At 39.7% G+C, this 18,828-nt stretch overlaps 2 protein-coding genes across 4 annotated transcripts in view; one reads left to right on the plus strand and one right to left on the minus strand.

The window, feature by feature from the left end:
* Positions 1 to 751: 751 nt before the first annotated feature.
* Positions 752 to 18,828, minus strand: part of LOC119726793 (histone deacetylase 6-like) — an 84,548-nt gene continuing 66,471 nt past the window's right edge. For all 3 annotated transcript variants that reach the window (XM_038198648.1, XM_038198650.1, XM_038198649.1), the window contains exons 32-36: positions 4,545 to 4,717; positions 3,504 to 3,625; positions 3,143 to 3,295; positions 2,646 to 2,774; positions 752 to 1,896 (exon numbers count right to left, since the gene is read on the minus strand). In XM_038198648.1, the coding sequence (XP_038054576.1) occupies positions 1,831 to 1,896; positions 2,646 to 2,774; positions 3,143 to 3,295; positions 3,504 to 3,625; positions 4,545 to 4,717 (643 nt within the window). In that variant the 3' untranslated portion in view covers positions 752 to 1,830. The remainder of the gene's footprint in view (positions 1,897 to 2,645; positions 2,775 to 3,142; positions 3,296 to 3,503; positions 3,626 to 4,544; positions 4,718 to 18,828) is intronic.
* LOC119726794 (protein trapped in endoderm-1-like) lies at positions 13,529 to 15,112 on the plus strand. Its single transcript, XM_038198651.1, has one exon. The coding sequence runs from the start codon at positions 13,943 to 13,945 to the stop codon at positions 15,008 to 15,010; it is 1,068 nt and encodes a 355-aa protein (XP_038054579.1). The 5' UTR covers positions 13,529 to 13,942; the 3' UTR covers positions 15,011 to 15,112.

An 18,828-nucleotide genomic window follows, 5' to 3' on the forward strand; every position in this document is an offset into this window, starting at 1 on the left:
GACACAATTTTAAAAACTGCGTTTGTGTTCAAAATTCCACGACTTGAAAAGTACATGAGTGATTTGAATGATTCTTGTACTAAGAGAAAGCTTATTAATTGGGCTTTCACATCCTGGATCTAGGAAGCGTTACATGCAGAACTTCTTTATAAAATAGCGACGCCATTTGGGTTTCCTTTTTTTGACTCGCCCTGTGTAGAGAAAGAAACCAACTCAAAGTATATAGGTTTTCCCGGCTAATTTCCTGAAATGTTCATTCACCCCTGAAAATCCGTCATTCGTTTTCGTCGGAATTTGAATGCACTTCTTAAATCCCATTTCAATTCAACGAAAGTTTTCATTGTCCGTGCATTCGGTTTTGAGAAACAGACGGCCAATTACGTTACCTGTGCATTCATTCACGCAAGCATTCCTTTTCTAAATTGATTTTAGGTACAGCTAATTTGATTGACGGTTAATGAAAAAGAAACCCCTACTTGTATCTGGTGCCGATGGCATTGAACTAAAAGTGAAATCGAATGGTGAATGTTTGAAATCGCCCTCTAAAAGCGAACAAGAAGTCTTGTAAACGAATCTAAATGGACATAAACGAAAGGTGCTGCTCAATCACTGAAATGGAATCGACTGCTCTGGTAGCGAAAATGAAACGCGTGTTCAGAGCGATTCTCAAATTCATTCAAAAATGAATGACCGAAGTGAATGAACATATTAGGAAATTGGCCGGGGAAAACCTATATTATAACCATAACGATTTTTTAAAATCAGATATACACTTTTAATCCTGCATAATAGAAGAATTAAGATTCACGTATTATATAGATAATTAATCAAGCAATGATATATATATTGCATACTTTTAACTCCTTAAATATAAAAGAAAACAAATTAATAATGTAAAAATATACGTTTCCTATTTCTTTTGCACCTCGAATTACCAAAAGGAACTTTAAAGCATGCACACTGGATTTGTCTTGTCTTGAATACCTTTATATTACAAAAAGATTTGTTTATCACCTCTAAAACTACAAGTTTTGGAGAGGCATGTCGACTTACGACCGGGTGAGGGCGCTATGATACATGGAAAAAAGCACCAAATAATTCCAAAACCTTTCACACATGTAACTGTGATTTTGCTGCTTTTATATTTCATTCCAACTAAATTCCTGTCATGTTCTTTGATAGTTTTGATGTTTTCACTTGTTTTGTCCAATATCGTTTGATTGGTATTGCGAGAAACTTATCATTACATCTGTAATTTTACAATTCAGTGTCAATGCTGATCATGTCGTTTTTGCCCAAGTGTATTTTGTTTGTTGATCTTGATCACGTCTTTAGTGTTAACTGAACAACAATATCACGAATCCAGGCAACTCGTCCACAATCTTATTATCCACTGGTTAGCTCAAAAACATATTAAGTGGACGATGAATGTTGCGGTTAACACAAAATGTCATTTTTTTTTCGTGCCACCATTTTTTTAAACTATAAAAACTGTTCAACTTGAAAACGCTGTATAGGCCTAAGTTACAACATTGGGTTTGTTTCAGTTTTTTCCCCTCTAATTTACTCAAACATGACGGTCTCATTATTTATCATTCTTTGGAATTTCTAAGAATAAGCTTCCGTCCAGGAAAGCCTAAAGCTGCAAAGCAAAAACTGAATGGAAAATGCACGAAAATAAATCGAATACGTTATAGGTTAATTCGGATGTTATTACATGCATATTATATTGATTATAGAAAACTTGCACAAGTCGGTTATAACGTTTAAAAAATATTTGACACAAGATGTCACGAACTGCCCTGCATGTCGACATGGCATTCAGTGCACTCATATCCCGGGATCATCACAGCCAAATTTACTGATGTGACCGGCTCTCTTCGCAGGAAATACGATCTGAAACAATCAACAGAATTAATCAAGTGTTTATAGCAATGGTACAATCTCGTTCTTGTATCCTTCAAAAGGTTCTATTTTGTCTTTGATAAAAGCTAAAAGCCCAATCAACCTTCAATTATTCAAAGTGAGCCGTTCAATACAATAAATGTATAAACAAATCCGGACCTTTTAAAGGAAACCTTTATAAATTAAAAAACAGCCCAAAAACGAGAGACATAACAAAACTGGATACAAGTGTCCGACGTGACAAGACGGGGCTTTCCAATGCTGCAAAGTTTTGAAGTTTTCGAACTACAAGGGTTTGTAAAATGTACATGTACCTCGTTATCCTTCAATCCTTCAAATTTAAGTTTCTATAATGAACAAAAACGGTTTTTTGAATTTTAGGTTCAAATTACAAGTTTTTGTAAACACTGAAACAGAAGCATCACTCTTGATATACAGTCGTAAAACTCTGTCCATATTATAATGTATATGACAACTTCATCTAAAAATATTTTGGGATTCAATGTTTTGTTGGTGCAAAAAAAGGGTCAAATTTACACACAAGCGTCTGGGACCCTTTTTGCTCATATTTCTACTCCAACAATTTTAATATTGCGCCATACTTAGAGTTTTGAAAATGATACATATACATTTAGAGTAGGTTGGTCCACATCCTTGGAAGTTTGGTGAATCAATGCATGCGTTTACAGCAATTGGAATTTATGAATTCATCAAAATACAAGGACAAAGTTCGGTCCTACCTGATGGTGAACGTAGGAATCACACCCATAGCACCACACTGATAAGTCAGCATAGCTCAATACAACAAGGTGGGAGGTTGAAATACTGTGGAACAACATGTGTTCGTTCACGTACCGGCCGCAGAGTACCTAACGGGAGTTGAAGAACATTGAAATGTACATTGAATTCGAAACTGCCTAAGATTATTCCAATAATCCGAACAAGGATGTTGCAGTTAAACTAAACTGTCTTTTTGAATTGGAGAGGAAGAAAGTTACAGAGACATGAACGACACCATTTAATCAAGAACTCAAATGAGAATCGCACAATAGGATCCAAAGACAAATTCTTATCAGAATATGCCAAAGTAAAGTGATGAAGAAATCTTTACGATAATGCAAACCACCATTCCTGCCATAAACAGCTGAAGTTTATATGCAGCCGGTAATTATAGAACTGTACTAAGCACAAGAAAGCCTGCTTAGCCAAAGTACGCACTAACTGGTAAAACATTTACCTGGTAACATTGTAGACACACCCAATTTTCGCTGGTGTCCCCACACTCACTGCAAGGGTCCCTGGTATCAATGGGGGACGAAACGGGGATGGGTGACACGTGACCTTCTAGGTGTGGGCACCAGGGAAGAGGCACCACAGCAAACAGCTCTGGCTGAAAACAAAACGTTGAACCAATGAGTCTGGAATCTGAACGAAGTAACTTATGTAACTTATGAAACAACTGGAGTGACTACAGGCGAAATATTAGCTGTTTTATAATTAATGTGTTATGAAAAAAAGCGTTCTCCCTTTTTTTCGATTTTGGGGAAAAGTCCTAAAAAAATTTTTTTTCAAATAAATGACCAAATATTGAAACAAACCTGTTGCCCAAAGACATCTGCAATGGTTTTGCCTTCACCAGCGGATGACGTGACCGTACTTTTATTAGCGGGATCGACTCCACCAGCTGCCCCAAGCTCCTCCATCGACGGTTTGTTGTCTCCTACACAGAAACCATGCAAGAAATACCACCAAAATGAACCGATTAAAATACAGGGAGTGACTGAAATAGTGGGCTTTGTCCAGATTGGTGGGCTACGGCTGGCGGGAATACACACTTCTATAGGCGCTTATGGTACTACTGGTCGCAGCCAAGTAATTTGGACGCATGCAGCCTTGCATGGATGACGCCATGTAAAGTCATTCAAAGCATGTAAAGTAAACTCTTCTCTCAATTGTATAATGTTTACGACTTTCCCTGTTGGCGGCCAAAAGGGCCAAAATTAAACAAATATAAAAAGGACAAACAATAATATGAACAAACGACAGATAAATCAACAATTAAAAGACAAAGCAGCACTCAAAGAAAAGCACCGACAAATGACGATAAAACACTATCAAAGAAGAAGTAAACCATACACAACGAGAAACACATTCATAAAGAACGAAGTATACACGGAATTAAAAACAATCTATAGGTACAGTGACGAACAGTAAAAGACACAAAAGACAAATCCAATAATCAAAGGACATTAGCAGCTTTAGCAGTCCTTCTTTGGTAGTGTTTCATCGTCATTTTGTCGGTGTTCGTCCTTTGATTGCTTCTTTGTTCTTTTAACGGTTTGTCTTTCGTTTTTTATTGTTGTTCGTCCTTTTAGTCCTTGTAGAATTTGTTTGATTTTGGCCTTTTTGCCGCCCATATTTTCCATCGTTATTAACTGAAGGAATAGGAACTTTCAGTTATGCACTTCCAACAGATAAAAAGAACTGTCACAATCTAATATCAAAATGTTGACATAAAGGTTTCCAGTTTTATTTTTGTCAGTTATCAGCCTTTGAGCTTACAGAACATCTGAAAGAATTATTCATAAGATAAGGATTCTCAGTTCTTCTGAATCTGAAAGAAAATACGAACTATTTACCATTCCCTCCAGTAACTGGTGCTGCGGCAGCGTCAGCTGGTGTAGCCTCACTCTTGGGGGCGCACTCCCCAGCTCCATCGGGGTCGTGAAGGTAAGGGCGAGAACTAGAAGCAGTATCGTCAGCTCCATGCTTGTCCATATCTCCGCCTGATGAGGATGTTCTCGGTTGTGAACTGTTAGACAACAATGAAAGTACGAAATTCTTTAGTAGAGAGGTAGCACAGATAGGAAAAGGAGAGAGGAACGGGGTAGGAATGACCGACGTTTTTAACTGGGATTTCGGGGCTTCAAAAAAGGTTTTCTAAGATGCTGTCTGAACTTGATAGGCCTATAGGCGTATGGATAATTATACTCTCATTGCTCAGGATTTCATGTACTTTATTTCTTAAATCTACAATTGAACGCTATTTTTTGTATAATAGTCTATAATGATATCCGTTACATATTTATACTTGTTTGTTCCTGTGCTTGTTCACTTTCGATGTTTGATTGTTTGTCGTTTGTTGATTTGTTGTCAACTTTGTTTCCTCGCCTAAAATGCCTGTTGCTTGTTTACTGCTTGTTTTTTGTTTGTTCTGCATTCTAACATTTCTTTTCACATCTTCGTTTTTTTTTATTAATTCAAGAGTTTAAAGGGCCCATGCAATGTAATATTTTGATGTAATCCTTGAAAATGCACCTTTGTGTGCCATTTAACCATATTTTCAATTTTCGTTTTGCCATTGGTATTTTGGTGCGTTTTTGGTTTTTATGCAAATTTCCATATATATGAGCAAAAGTGTGATGTCGTTTAAGGCGAAAACCTCAAAAACCAGAATTTGCCATAACTTTGGATATTTTGCTGTTGTAAGTTGTGTTTTCTTTCGTGTTTCCTTGCTGTGTCAGTACATACAGTAATAAGCCAATGACCAAACTTTCCTCACAAACGTTTTCAATGAACACATTTTTGGGTTCACAATTTGAACACAAAATTCTCAAATTGATCAGGCCCTTCCTGAAATGGCACCACAGCAACAGCGCCCTCAGAAAACGTGAAATATTTAATGCTTAAAGAAGTGCACTTTTCAATAAAATTATCCAAAAGGGAATGTCAAATAGTTTGCATACATACAAAAGTAGAACAAAGTCGCACAAAATGTGTTCCTAAGACAAATTCACGTGAAGATCATTTAAGTGCCTTTCAGAGATACATGCCATTGAGAACTGGGGCCTTTTCAGGGAACCAAAGTTCCTACTTGATTTTTCTACTTCAGTACTTTAGACTTTTAATGAAACGACCCTTTTTCAATCTCCAAAAATTGAATTGCAGTGTCATCCAAGAAAAGGATGTAGCGGTCCAAGGTGAATTGGAATCTCCGTCAACAGAGACGTGCGTGCTCCGGGCCCAAATTCGCCAATTGGCCAGACGGGGCTAGCGAAGATGGATCATTAGTGCGTGCAGAGCGTGCTTTGCGCTTCTGTAAATATGAGATATACGCCACAGCAAGAGTTAAAGTGTCTTGTAATTCCCTGCCTAGACTTGTGACGAATCTTATTAAATTTACAGAATTGCGCCTCTTGATTCAAAATTAATGACGGAGTGGTATGCATTGTGGCTCGCTCGGCGAGGTTATTCAATGTTGGAGAGGTGAAAAGGATAATCAGCTGTTGGATATTAAGTGCTCAGAGATCGTTGTACTTTGGTTTCCAACCCCTACAGCTGGTTTTGTAATGGCGCGAATGCGAGAACGAAATTTGTGGCGTAATGGCAAGTACATGTACAAGCGAACTGGAACAATATGCTTGCAAACCGATTGTTATACCTCGGTAATAGACAGAGTTGCTGACTCGAGTCATGTGACTTGGACTCCAGTCGGACTCGAGTCGCTATTTTTGTGACTTGTGACTTGACTTGTAAATACCAGCTCTGACTTATGACTTGACTTGGACTTGCAAACAATGACTTGTGACTTGACTTGGGATTGCAAAAAATGACTTGTTACCAACCCAAGTCAGACGCTAGGTCTGCTGTTTGTAAAATATGTGGATCCACTGTCACTGATGGCCCAAACACAACGAGCAATTTCGTGCGGCACCTTAAAACCCACGATGAGCGGTGAGTAGTCTTGCTTCATATGGCTATTGAATCTAAATAACTTCTAGCCTCTAGTACTTGAAAATCTGCCCTAGACAGAATGTATATTTTCCCTAATTCCAGATCAGGCATGTCTGCATGTAAAGCTCCATGGTAACAATACAAAGTCTTTTTTTCATGTCATCTCAACATTTATTTCTACAATGTAAAGTAAATTTATTAAAGTATACAAAGGGCTAATATCCGACAGATATGTGATAAACTACAAGAATAGTAATTGCAACACATTGAAAAAGGGGAATTAAGGAGGCATGTTCAAAATAGCTCGTAGGTTGACGCCAGGTTCTTTTAGCTTATTATACAGCTGGACAAAATAATGTGCAACTTGACGTGTTCTTGGACAAAGATACTTGTGACTTGACTTGTGTTTAGACCAAATGACTTGTGACTTGACTTGTGACTGGACCTAATGACTTGTGACTTGACTTGGACGTGACTGGACCTAATGACTTGTGACTTGACTTGGACTTGCAAACAATGACTTGTGACTTGACTTGGACTTGCAAAAATGACTTGCTGCCACCTCTGGTAATAGATCGTGATGTTTAATTGGTCGAGAACCGAGCACGTGATCTGCCACAAACACGCATGTGTAGTGTCAGGGTACACCCCGTGGCAACCTCGTCCCTAGTACTTATTTTATTTCCAACCTCGTTTCCAATAGTAAGCCCTGGATAGAAACTTACTTTCTTCCTGTATCCTGATTCGATACCGCAATTTGCTAGTAATGGATTTATATCGTGTAGTTGGTATTGTTATTTCCAACGTGCATTACGTGTTTTCAAAATCATTGTAATTATAACGTCCATGCCTTCTCAAAAATACTCCTTTCCTTTCCAGTTTGCTCATATAAATATGAAATGTGATACTGCGTATTAGCGGGCCAGATTGTAACATTTTAACTTTAAAAAAATCAGACGCTTGGAATATTACCATGGTATAACAAAACAATATTGTTGCCTGCCGTGATTGGGGTCCATGGGTTTTGTACACCCTCGGGTGCAAAATGTTCCCTCGGCGCGGCGAACCCTCGGGTGACATTTGCACCCTCAGGTGTTCGCTCGTACCCACCCTGCAAACAGGACGCTGGGATACTGTGATGAATTCACGCTCTGATTGGTTGGATTTTGCGTGACCAGTGACCTGCGCGTGATCAAGGTCATGACTCTGCAAGGTTTGAAACGGCCGTTAAGACTGATTCATTACTCTTTTATTTCAGTTTAGAGATGTTTTTTTCTCGTTGAAAAGCGTAATAATGTAGGAAATTCTGTAAAATGTATCTTTGTTGTTAATTTACCATTCCCGTCACTCGCTCAGGCTCCGTTTCGAATCACGAACGGTCGGATTACATTATGCGACGCTCAAAATTTTGTCCACATGGTCCGCAATGACACAGAAATCACATCCGGTATGGAATGTGCGCAATTCTATGGGAAGTTTTCGGATAGCATTTGCGCACATTGTCTAACTGCGGTCTTGAACAGCTGCAGCCAGATGCTTTATACATAGGTCATAGGCCACTTCCTTCACAAGATTCTGTGAAGCTCATCAGAGTATCCCAGCGTCCTGTTTGCAGGGCGGGGGGTACGAGCGAACCTCGGGTGTACAAAACACCATGGACCCCATCACCACAGGCAACAATTGTATATTGCTTGTACTCATTCCCTACCCAAGGCTACGCTAGTGGCGACTAAACCTTTTCGAAGATTTTGTGAAGGGACCGCTGACGCAAGAAACGGACATAATTAAATATGGCGGCCGGACAGCGGAAATCTCAAGTGGACTTAAAAGTTGACTTTATTTGAAGTCTAAAAGGTTATTGAGTTCATTGCAACTTTTGAGGCTATAATTTCAGCCCAACTTTTTTGAGTTTTGCAATTGACTAAAAGGTAGTAAATCTCAGTCTAAGACCCAATCCGCCGAAACGGGCGTTTTGTCAGTGGCTACGGCCACGGCTAAGGCAAGGGCGTCACCTGAGGATCGTGATGGCCCGGCCCGAGGTTGAGCGTTCGATTAGCCCGGCTGTCGCGGCTGACCTGTCTGCCTTTAAATTACCCGTGTCCACCCGGATGAGCTAAACGAACGCACCCTCTACTTCCAAATACATATCATTCGATACATCAGTCGGTGAAAATCACCCACATTTCTTGGTTTTTTCCCTTCTAAATGACAGCAAGCCAGACGGAATATTTTCACGGGTTGTTTAGTACCAGTACGACCTTAATTCTATAAGTAAGTTTTTTGAAACAATGCGGTAGGTTATTTTGGGATAAATGCAAATGATGGTTTTGTGCCGGTGCCGGTGTAGCGTGAATATCCGACTCCATGAAATATGGACTCATTGGTAGTATTGCGCATGCGTAAGCACGAAAATATGCTATTTTTAGGATCATAAATGGGAGAGTGACCTGTCACGTGCGAGGGATTAACCAATAATAGGGAAAAGGAGTCCGATTTTCATAGGATTCGGATTTTCATATATGACACCGACTCATACTGAACGCGCACCCAATAAGCCTCTGTACTGGTGACGTTACATGCATGTGCGCTTTTCTATGGTAGCATGGGGACGAAGGTCTCATAGCCCATAACAGAAAAGCGCACATTGTAAAAAAAAAAATGTGACGTCATCAGTGCAGAAGCTCTTTGCGAATCAAATTAGACGGTACAAAACATTCGTAGCAAAAGTACTCCGGAGTTCGATATATTTCTTTTTTCCAGATGTGTTTACACTTCGCGCAGAAGCTACATCCACTAGCAATACTTTGCACACCAGGCAAAAAAAAAAACACTCTCAAGTGCACACTAAATGTGGTTAGCAAAGCAATGAAAGTAGATGAAATTGATTATTTTGATATGCTGGTAGCTGCACTTTTTCCCGAACGGAAAGGTATCAATATGCGCACTATGCTGCATACTTCGGCCCGCTTAATCAATACACCAACCTCTTGGAGAATGCTCACCCGTTGTCGTGGTTATCGGATGCCGTCTGGCTTTCGGGCCACCGGAGCCGGATTGGTACGTATTTCATTTATGACGATAGGATCGAGTAATTTGTAACGTGAACGTAAACAAAAACTAAAAGTCTATATGGAAGTTGTAAATAGGTTTGACTATGAAATACTTTATCATAAATAATTATAACAGTAAGACGTCCACTATGCCTATAATGTTTCAGCTAATTAACATTTCGCAATATTAATTCTCACTCTCAGTCTGATCAACATATTTCAAAATCGTTTCATTCTACAACGCCTGAAACTCAGTGTCCTTGTAAAGGCAGGTGTGCGACAGACAGGGTGACACTCCCGAGGGGTCAAATTACCACCCTCCACACACCACACCCCCGGCCCAAACCAACAACAACAACAAAAAGCTTCATATCAATATCCTTGGGAATTAAGATAACGCCAAGATGTGTTTAGCATGGTGACAGTCTCTGCCTTTTCACACCGATCATTTTCTGCTCAGGAAAACAATTCCACACAGATTGAAATGACTGGATGGTGTGAGCCATAACAATATTTGAATTTTCATTTTATTAAATCAAACACAGACAATGTCTCTGCTTAAACCGATACACCTATCTGGACCAGGATATATGGAAAGAGCTTAACTATTGAAGAAACGCTCCCGACAGCCGGGAATTAACCGGGTCGTGACGCGGCCTTGCTTTTAGACACTTCCTGTTTTTCCTCTTTTGGGGGAAGAAATCCGAAATCCTTTCATGGTTTATTGGCACAAAATCAAATTACTCAAATTTGAGACACGATTTCGAGAGATCCGTATTATCAAGGACTACCTTTTGGACATTTAAAAAAGGACTTGCTAACCCTGTGGTAATGATGTAATTAGCTTTTTTCCATACGGTTTAGAATTACATTGAATATGTAAAATCTTTTTGTTCACAGAAAATGGAGGACTGAAATGGGCCAAGTTGTAATCATGATAATGGAATGAGCGCCCACGCTCCCTTCCAGATCCAATTTAGGAATGAAATAGTCTAGACTTGCCAATGTCACGATAATTCATTCTATACTGTCCCAATCCCACGATCTATACAGGGCGAGTCAAAAAGAAAGTTACCGAATTAAAAAAAAAAAAAAATATGTGGCTCGCTCGACCTCATGAAAAATAACATTGGCTTCAAGCACATGCTGTTAACAAGTTACTGTGAACATTTCACGTAATTTGCATACTCTATTCCCAAGTTATGTCTATTTAATAAAAAGATCACAAAATTCAGCTGTCCACCACTGATCATTTACCGTTAGACGAAGTGATGAATAGCCATTAAATACAATGAAACATGCAACGTTTTCCCACCTCCATGAATGAACGAAAACTTGCAAAGGAAAACAGATAAAAATTGCCATCAATATTTCTGGGGGAAAAAAGAGATGATTTGTTCCTCATATTCAAAGCACAAATCTGACAGTAAAAATAAAGTGTCAGTCTCGACTCAAAATGACTAAAATCTTATTCGTATTTGAATGCATTTGTGTAATCTGTAATTTTACCTCAGCTCATTAGCTTCCAAAGTTCCAATGCCATTCCAGGGACAGCTATAAAAATGGGTTCTTTTTATAGTAAAACATGCATAACTTCTGTGATAAAATGGATCGATTTTAGTAATTCTTGTTTGCAGATGAATGGAGGAACATGCTCTTTCAAAAATTGCTTTATTCATATACGTATACGAATCAAATTTGATTGCTCTTTAAGAAAATAAAACCATTAATCCATTTTTTTTGTCTCACCCTTTGTAGATTTCACCCGTTAGATTTTCAAGAATTATTATTATAATAAAAATAATAATAAATATTATTTTCAACTTACGAGGAGGAAATTTTGTATCCCGCATCTTTGTTTTCTAACTGCATCTTTGCTTTCTAAGTAATTTGGAGACTATACTATTTAAGAAAGATAATAACCCGCCCACCAACGCAACATTGCCCTCCCCCCTCCAAACACGCACCAGCACACTAAATATTAAAGCTTCAGTTAGTAATCCTGCAAAATACAACGTGACTTTAATCAATTACTGTTGGAACACGTATCGATGACATTTTCTCTAGAGTTCGTTTTTGACAATTTTGTTGACACAATCTGGCGCGTGACGGCGAAAGTACGTGCGCACGATAACATATCATACCAATTACGTACGCGCCTATCAGGCAAAAACTGAAAGGAAGTGACTTTTTTGCAATTCTACGAATTCTGTTCTTTTCTTTTCTGGTTTTTTTTGGGCCTTGAGCATCTTACTTCTTAAAGCAACAATTCCAGCTTCCATCGAAAGCCCCAAGGCCAAAAATTGTTATGCATTTCCTTGTTGCCTTGTTTGTTTCGCTGTAAAAGCAAGTTCTAACTAAATACTTCTGATTTCGTGTTGTTATAATTTATAGCAATGTTTTTTTTGTGCGTTTGACCTTCTAACGTCGTGACCGGATAAGACTAGTAACATCTTTGTTTTGGTTGATAACAAGAAGTAACTGATGCGCACGTCTCTCGTTAACAAAATCCTGCATTTTGTACTGACTGTCTTGAGTTAAGACCAAAACGGCGCCAAATTGATATTACCTGAGGCGAGCTGCACAATTACGGACGGACTGGCAAATCGCGATGGTGACTGGTCAACAAGACTATTCTGCTGTGCGAATCATGGTACAAGTGATGAAAGCCGGAAGAGCAGCCAAGTCACCGACGTTGGCAACTGATTCGTGGACTGGTTCGAAGTAGTCCTCACTTCTAATCTAATCAGGTGATCCGAGTCAACCCAGTGAGCATTTTTCACTATTTCTCATGTTACCTTTTAAATAACTAAAGTGAGGAAGGAACATTTCTCACAAGACGTAAAATTCTTATATCTTGCGTTTGTTGTGGAGAACAAGGCATTAGATATGCATGTAATGGACCAATCAGAAGATGGAAAACGGATGTCGTTTGGGAAAAACAATTCGCCGCCGGATCCCAAGTAAAAAAAAAAAAAATATATATTTAGTGACATTTTGAATACTGACATTTCGCTCGTGCAAATTGTATCGATTTTAATGTATAATTACACGGTACGGTGGGAACATTTCGCACATGTCACTATTGGTATAGGTTCAAGTAAACTCAAGGACAGACCACAGTTGCAAATTTCTTCATAAGGCTTCAATAACCACAATGTCAGAAAGGGCCTGACTGAATTGGAAATCAACACGTACTAGGAACCCTATACTGGCAATAAATTGTGCGAACTTCACCATTATGCACCGACAAAGGTGAGAACTAGACGGGACGTAAAACGTCGCCTTGAGGAAATCGGGCGTCAAAAAATCGAAGCCCGCCAAATCGTAAAAAGCAAAGAGGCGAGATAATTAAATTTGGTACCGCGCAAGACAGTAGTTCAATACACGCAAACGGAGCGTACGATACCAGCATTACAAGTAGTGGGAGGTTGCTAATAATTTACTTGACTGCGTCCATACATGTTCCCACTACGCAAACGAGACTTCTATTTACATTAAAGGTCGGTTACAAAAAAAGTGCTAGAGACACACAGAAATCAATAGACAATCTATAAAGCAGGTTGATATGTCTAGCACATAATGGGGTAGTGCAGAATTATCGGCACTGTCTGATTGGATATCGGTCTTGCACGTGACCTTACCTGAGGTATGTTTTGTTCCTGCGAGGGCCACAAGTTGATGAGTTGTCACGCGCATTGGCAGTGAATTTCAAGAAACAATAGTAAAAGCTCCCATCGATGGCAAGCGGTAAATGCTTATCTGACAGTATACGTCATAGACGTGCAGTGCCGTTGTTTCGCAAAGTAATCGTCCGCTACTTTAAAGGAAGTGCAGGCTTCTTTGCCACACGCTACACAAACAGGACCGCTGCAAGAGTGAGAGTGGATACATAAACGGACTGTTCTTGTGGATACTCGACGGTGCAACTAGACAACATGAGACGAGGGACATTTTTCTGATTATTGCTCACGTGTAGTGACGGTGGCACGGCAAGTTCCACAGCGTTCCACAGCGTTCGACATCTTTTGCATTTTGGCAGGAGGAATCGGTGAAATCGACACCGCAGACGTTTCGGCGGCTGGGTAAGATCGATCATGCGATTTTCACGATTCTGAAATATATCAATCTGGATCGGTAGATGTTCTAAGTAGCAATGCACTTCAATCTAACTGCATAAGGGAAAATAAACAGGAAACGCGACAACAATTTTATATCTTGAGACACAAAGGCGGCTTTATTTGACGTGAAAGATGGAAACGTCAAGTGTTGTGACCGGCACGAGTGAAAGTTTGAATCAGACGTTATTTGATGTCGGCGATCATGACGTGTTTGACTCGCCTAGGAAGTACTCATCCGCGGTGCAATACACAACCCTGGTGATTGGAATACCAGTGGACATACTCGGCTTTTTTGGTAACCTTATGACTATCGTTGTGGTGTCCAAAACACCGGTGCTACGGACACCCACCAATTTGTTCATCATTAGTCTGAGCGTGTCGGACCTGATGTACTGCTGCATCGTGCTGCCTGTACTCCTGACGACTTTCTACAGTAATGCCTGGATCTTCGGATCGGCATTTTGCCAGGTCCACCCCCTGTTCATGTTCACGTTCGTCGGTTCGACCATCATGTCCCTCGCCGGTACTGCCTTCGGTCGGTACCTCAAGATCACCCAGTCCCCGCTGTACGGGAAACTGTTCACCATCAAGCGCCGTGCGGCCGGTATGATACTCCTCTGCTGGCTCTTACCCTTCATCTTCCTCCTCCCTCCCATCACAGGGTTATGGGGACGCCTGGGCTACGAGCCCAAGACGCTGACATGTACCTTCCTGCGCGGGGGGAGTAACTCCAGCTACTCCATGTTCTTCATGATCTCCGCGCTGATATTACCGACTTTCTCGATAACTTTCTGCTACTTCCGTATCCTGCAGACGGTCTGTGTGAACCACAAGCGGGTCCGGAAGATGCGCGTCGAACCGGGGGATGAGATATCTGCCTCGACAGAGACTGGTACCTCAGGGGCGACAAAAAGGCAACAGAGAAAGGCCTACCGGGAGGACATCCAGTACACCAAAATGATGCTTTGTATTTTCTTGGTCTTCATCGCCTGCTACGTGCCCTACATGATGGCAACCCTAGTGGACCCGCAGGTCAATAACATGACCTTCCATTTCTGCTGCGGGATGTGCGTCTGGTTCAGTAGTTGTCTCAACCCCATCGTCTATGTCGTTATGAACAGACACTTCAGGCAGGCTTGCGCTAGGTTCCTACCGACCACCATGCGAGGTCGCGAAGTCACAGAAATTGTTGGCTTGTGAGATGGGAAAAAAAGTTCTACACTTGAGGGTCAAGGTTTGCCCTTTATGTATAGACCAATCCTGGCGCGCTATCAATTCTATCACGAAGGCCCCCATGAATGGCGAAAGCATTGGGCTAGCTATTGTTCAGTTAATCCGTCACGGGACATTTGCTTTGTACAATAGCGTGCACAATGGTATCTCCATTGAAGGGGCCTAGTGAATGCATGTATGTCACGCAGCCAGGTTCGACTATGAAACTGAACAAAGCGAGGCTAAAACATAAAGAACAAACTTACACGTATAAGTTTATCGCTAAATTAAACATAAGGCAGAACTTTACATCAACCTATTTACAATAGGTTTTTCCGCACATTTTAAAACTGTTTTTCATTCAAATTCATAAACGGTTTACTTCAATTTCGTATTGAAAACTTATGAGTTTGCAAACCCCACGTTCAATTTTGTCTTTGGTCGCTCATTGTTCAAACAACTTCGTACCTTAGCCATACTTTTTCGTGAAAGACAATTCAATTTCGTAGTCCACAATTGCCGAACGTACGATAGATGAATCAATTTAGTCATTTTGCAATCAATGTTCTGTAAATTCCATTCAAATTCGTCTTATGATTGTATGCTATCTTCGGTATTTTTACGTCAGTCCATCTGTTCATTTCTACGTAAACATTATTACTTTATTTTGCTGTGTCTGTTTAGTACATGTATCTCCTTATTTAACGTAGGTCTATAACCTAAAATGAACATTTTCCATGTAATAATTATAGATTTTCCCCGCCAATTTCCGAATTATTCTGATCATTTTCATTATTGGCCATTCAATTTCGCGTGATTTTGACACATCGGATCAAATTGGGGTTTCTTTTTCATTGTTGGGCCATTCAATTTCAAATGTTTTGGCACTCAAGATTTTGTTTCTAATGTTGATTTCGTTTTGGGGGCATTCTATTTCGTTTTGGTGCATTCAAGACTTTATTTGCAGCATTCTTACCTTAAGTTTTTGACATCTTTTAAAGGTTGACACAGCGGCGAACGTCGCTAGGCATAATGACGTATGACCACGTTTTTCTTTTCTTATTCGTTTATGGGCAGTCATTTTCATCGATTGGCCATTCAAATGAAAAAGATGTTCTGATTGATATTTGCCTAATGAATTTGATCGAAAATTTCTTGAAATCGATTGAACAAAGACGAATTCAATCCTTACATTATGTAGATGGTCATCAGGTGATGAGACGAATTCCAATGAAATTTGACGACATCGATTGAACAAATTGTTGAAATTGATTGACCATTGATCAATTGGAATGACCAACGACTAAATTAATTGTAGCATTTGCGCGTGCCAGACTTCTCAACACGAAATTGAAGTTCACCGTTAATGAATCTGAATGAAAAAAAAGTTTCCAAATGTGCGGGAAAACCTATATAAAGGTAGAAAATGATGAGAAAAAAATTCTGAAGAGAATATTTTTTGTGACCAAATATCTTCTTCTGCGCCCACGTCCTTCAAAAATAAGCATACGCATAGGTCACAGGGTTTTGGAATTATGGCTAAGGCTAATTAATTATTCATATGCACCAATGGTAATTCTGCTTTAGTGCTTTGTGTACACTACGTATTATGGGGAAATTCAGTTTTCGCCGGAAAATGTTTCGCTGGGCGGCAACCCGTCGTCCGAATTTTATGTTTTTGGTATCAAAATATGCGCAAGACTCGAGGCTAAAAAGTCAGGACAGCTCGGGTCGCGAAAAAAAAAATCAAGGGTATCGCGGGAAAAGGTTGGGGGTGGGGCGGAGTCCGCCCGGCCTTTTAAGGGTTAAAACGCAGAATGTCATTACATCACACGATTATTTTTCATTGTCATGGTGATAATGTTCATTTAATATTGATAATCAAAAAAAAAAAAAAAATTAAAATCGACGTATAAAATATTTAACCATCATTTTAGGTCTAAAATTTAAGGGCAATGCGCTTCTATGCCCGTTAATAATGGCAATTCTACCGATATGCGCTTATACATGTACGTAGTGGGCATTTTATGGCAGTGAAGTCCATTTCAATGGAGTACAATGCATGGGGCCGCCGGGGATCTCGTTCTGGCGGTAAAAGTCGAGTAAACAACCTTGTATTTCTTAACGATTTTCAATCAATATCAATAATTAACGTAATTCTTGGGGGGGGGGGGAAATTAAAAATGAAATTTAATAGGCCTATATGTATCCTGGAATATTCAGTGTACCATCATAAATATAGCTAGTTTGGTATTTCACCTATACATACGCATGCGTTCATCCCAATTTTAAGATTTTCACTCGGAGCGCTGCCTAAAAATTACGGAAATTATTTCTTGCACACAGTTTTAATTTCGTTGGTAAACTTTATGTTTGTCAACGCCAGACGGATCGTTTACCCCAAGGTAAAAAAAAAAGAATATAGGCGCACGCACAATTCGACTACCGAACTGCCTTGCGCTCACGTATCGTGCACATTATGTGGTGAAAAAAGTTGGTATTCTATAGGTTTTCCCGGCTATTTTAAAACGTTTATATCATTCGAATTCACCGTTTCTAACATTCAAAATCGTCCATCAGCATCGATTTAGTGCACTTCCAACGTTTAATTTCGTCTTTTGTCAGACAATTTCAAATTCAGTTCAAGCAAATTCAAACAACGAGCACGCGTTTTCGTCCTGGAGTATTTGATTTCGTCTCGTCTTCGCCAAACCTTGTTATTCAGAAATCAAATTCGTCTCATCGATTTATATAAGACGAATTCGATCTCTGAATGCTGCCATTTGGCAACAGCTTAGACGAATTGGATCTGTAATGATGAATAGTCTAGACCCGGTGACTAAAGAGGGTGACCAAACTTTGAAATTGAATGGTAAATGACTAAATTGGTTTTGTTAAAAGCGTGTGAAATTTTTCGTGGACGAAACTGAATGATAGAGTTGGTGAATTTGAATGGAAAATCTTTTAAAATAACCGGGAAAGCCTTTAACAATTAAGATTGACAAAGTTGTTTAAAAAAGTGAAATGTTCATGTTCTGTTTGTCCGCTGTTGCCTGTCTGTCCTTGGTCTCCTTTATGAGATGCGATCAAGCTAAATGAGTCGTTTGTCGACCCTGGTCATTTTTTTTTTTACAGATTTGAAAAGAGCACAAACTCAGCATAACTGCTTCGAAAACCGCATGCTGATCATCTTTAGTTCAAAATTATGGAAGTGGGAACACCAAGGGATGCGATGGAGTGATGTGATGAAGTGGCCCTATTTCGGCCTGAATCTCCAAATGAAAGTTCCCGACAGACGACTCATTTAGCTTGATCGCATCACGTTATGTTGATTTCATTGTTGCTGGATTCGACGGGCCAGCTTAACGTCCTTGAGTCCATGACTGACTGACTGACTCCCCAATCACAGACTGACTGACTGACTGACTCCCCCTGGATACAAACAATGTCCTTACCCGAGACTTCTGGGTCCAAGTCGACTAGTCATGTCTTGTTTTGTTTTTCGTGAATAATGTCCTAACTTTCTTTGTTCATTCATGAACATATAGCTTAATATTTTTTTATCAAAAGGCAAAATGTGGTGGTCTTACCAACAACATTTCCTCCACATTTCTATTACGTGTATACATTTGTTTCAGTGCAGCCATATGATGTTTGTTTAAAGGCATATATCCCATAAGCAATCTTACTTACTTACTTCACGGATCTTCTACAGTGTAGAAGATCCGTGCTTACTTGGATTTAATCAAGATCGTACTGGTACTATAAAAACACTCTGTGAATTAATCCCGTACAGCTTGTTATCA

This window comes from Patiria miniata, unplaced genomic scaffold, assembly GCF_015706575.1.
Source record: "Patiria miniata isolate m_02_andy unplaced genomic scaffold, ASM1570657v1 HiC_scaffold_2, whole genome shotgun sequence".
Lineage (NCBI taxonomy): Eukaryota > Metazoa > Echinodermata > Asteroidea > Valvatida > Asterinidae > Patiria > Patiria miniata.

What these genes read in the sequence shown, in the direction of transcription:
- LOC119726794 (XM_038198651.1), top strand. Translation starts at nt 13,943, where the DNA reads ATGGAAACGTCAAGTGTTGTGACCGGCACGAGTGAAAGTTTGAATCAG.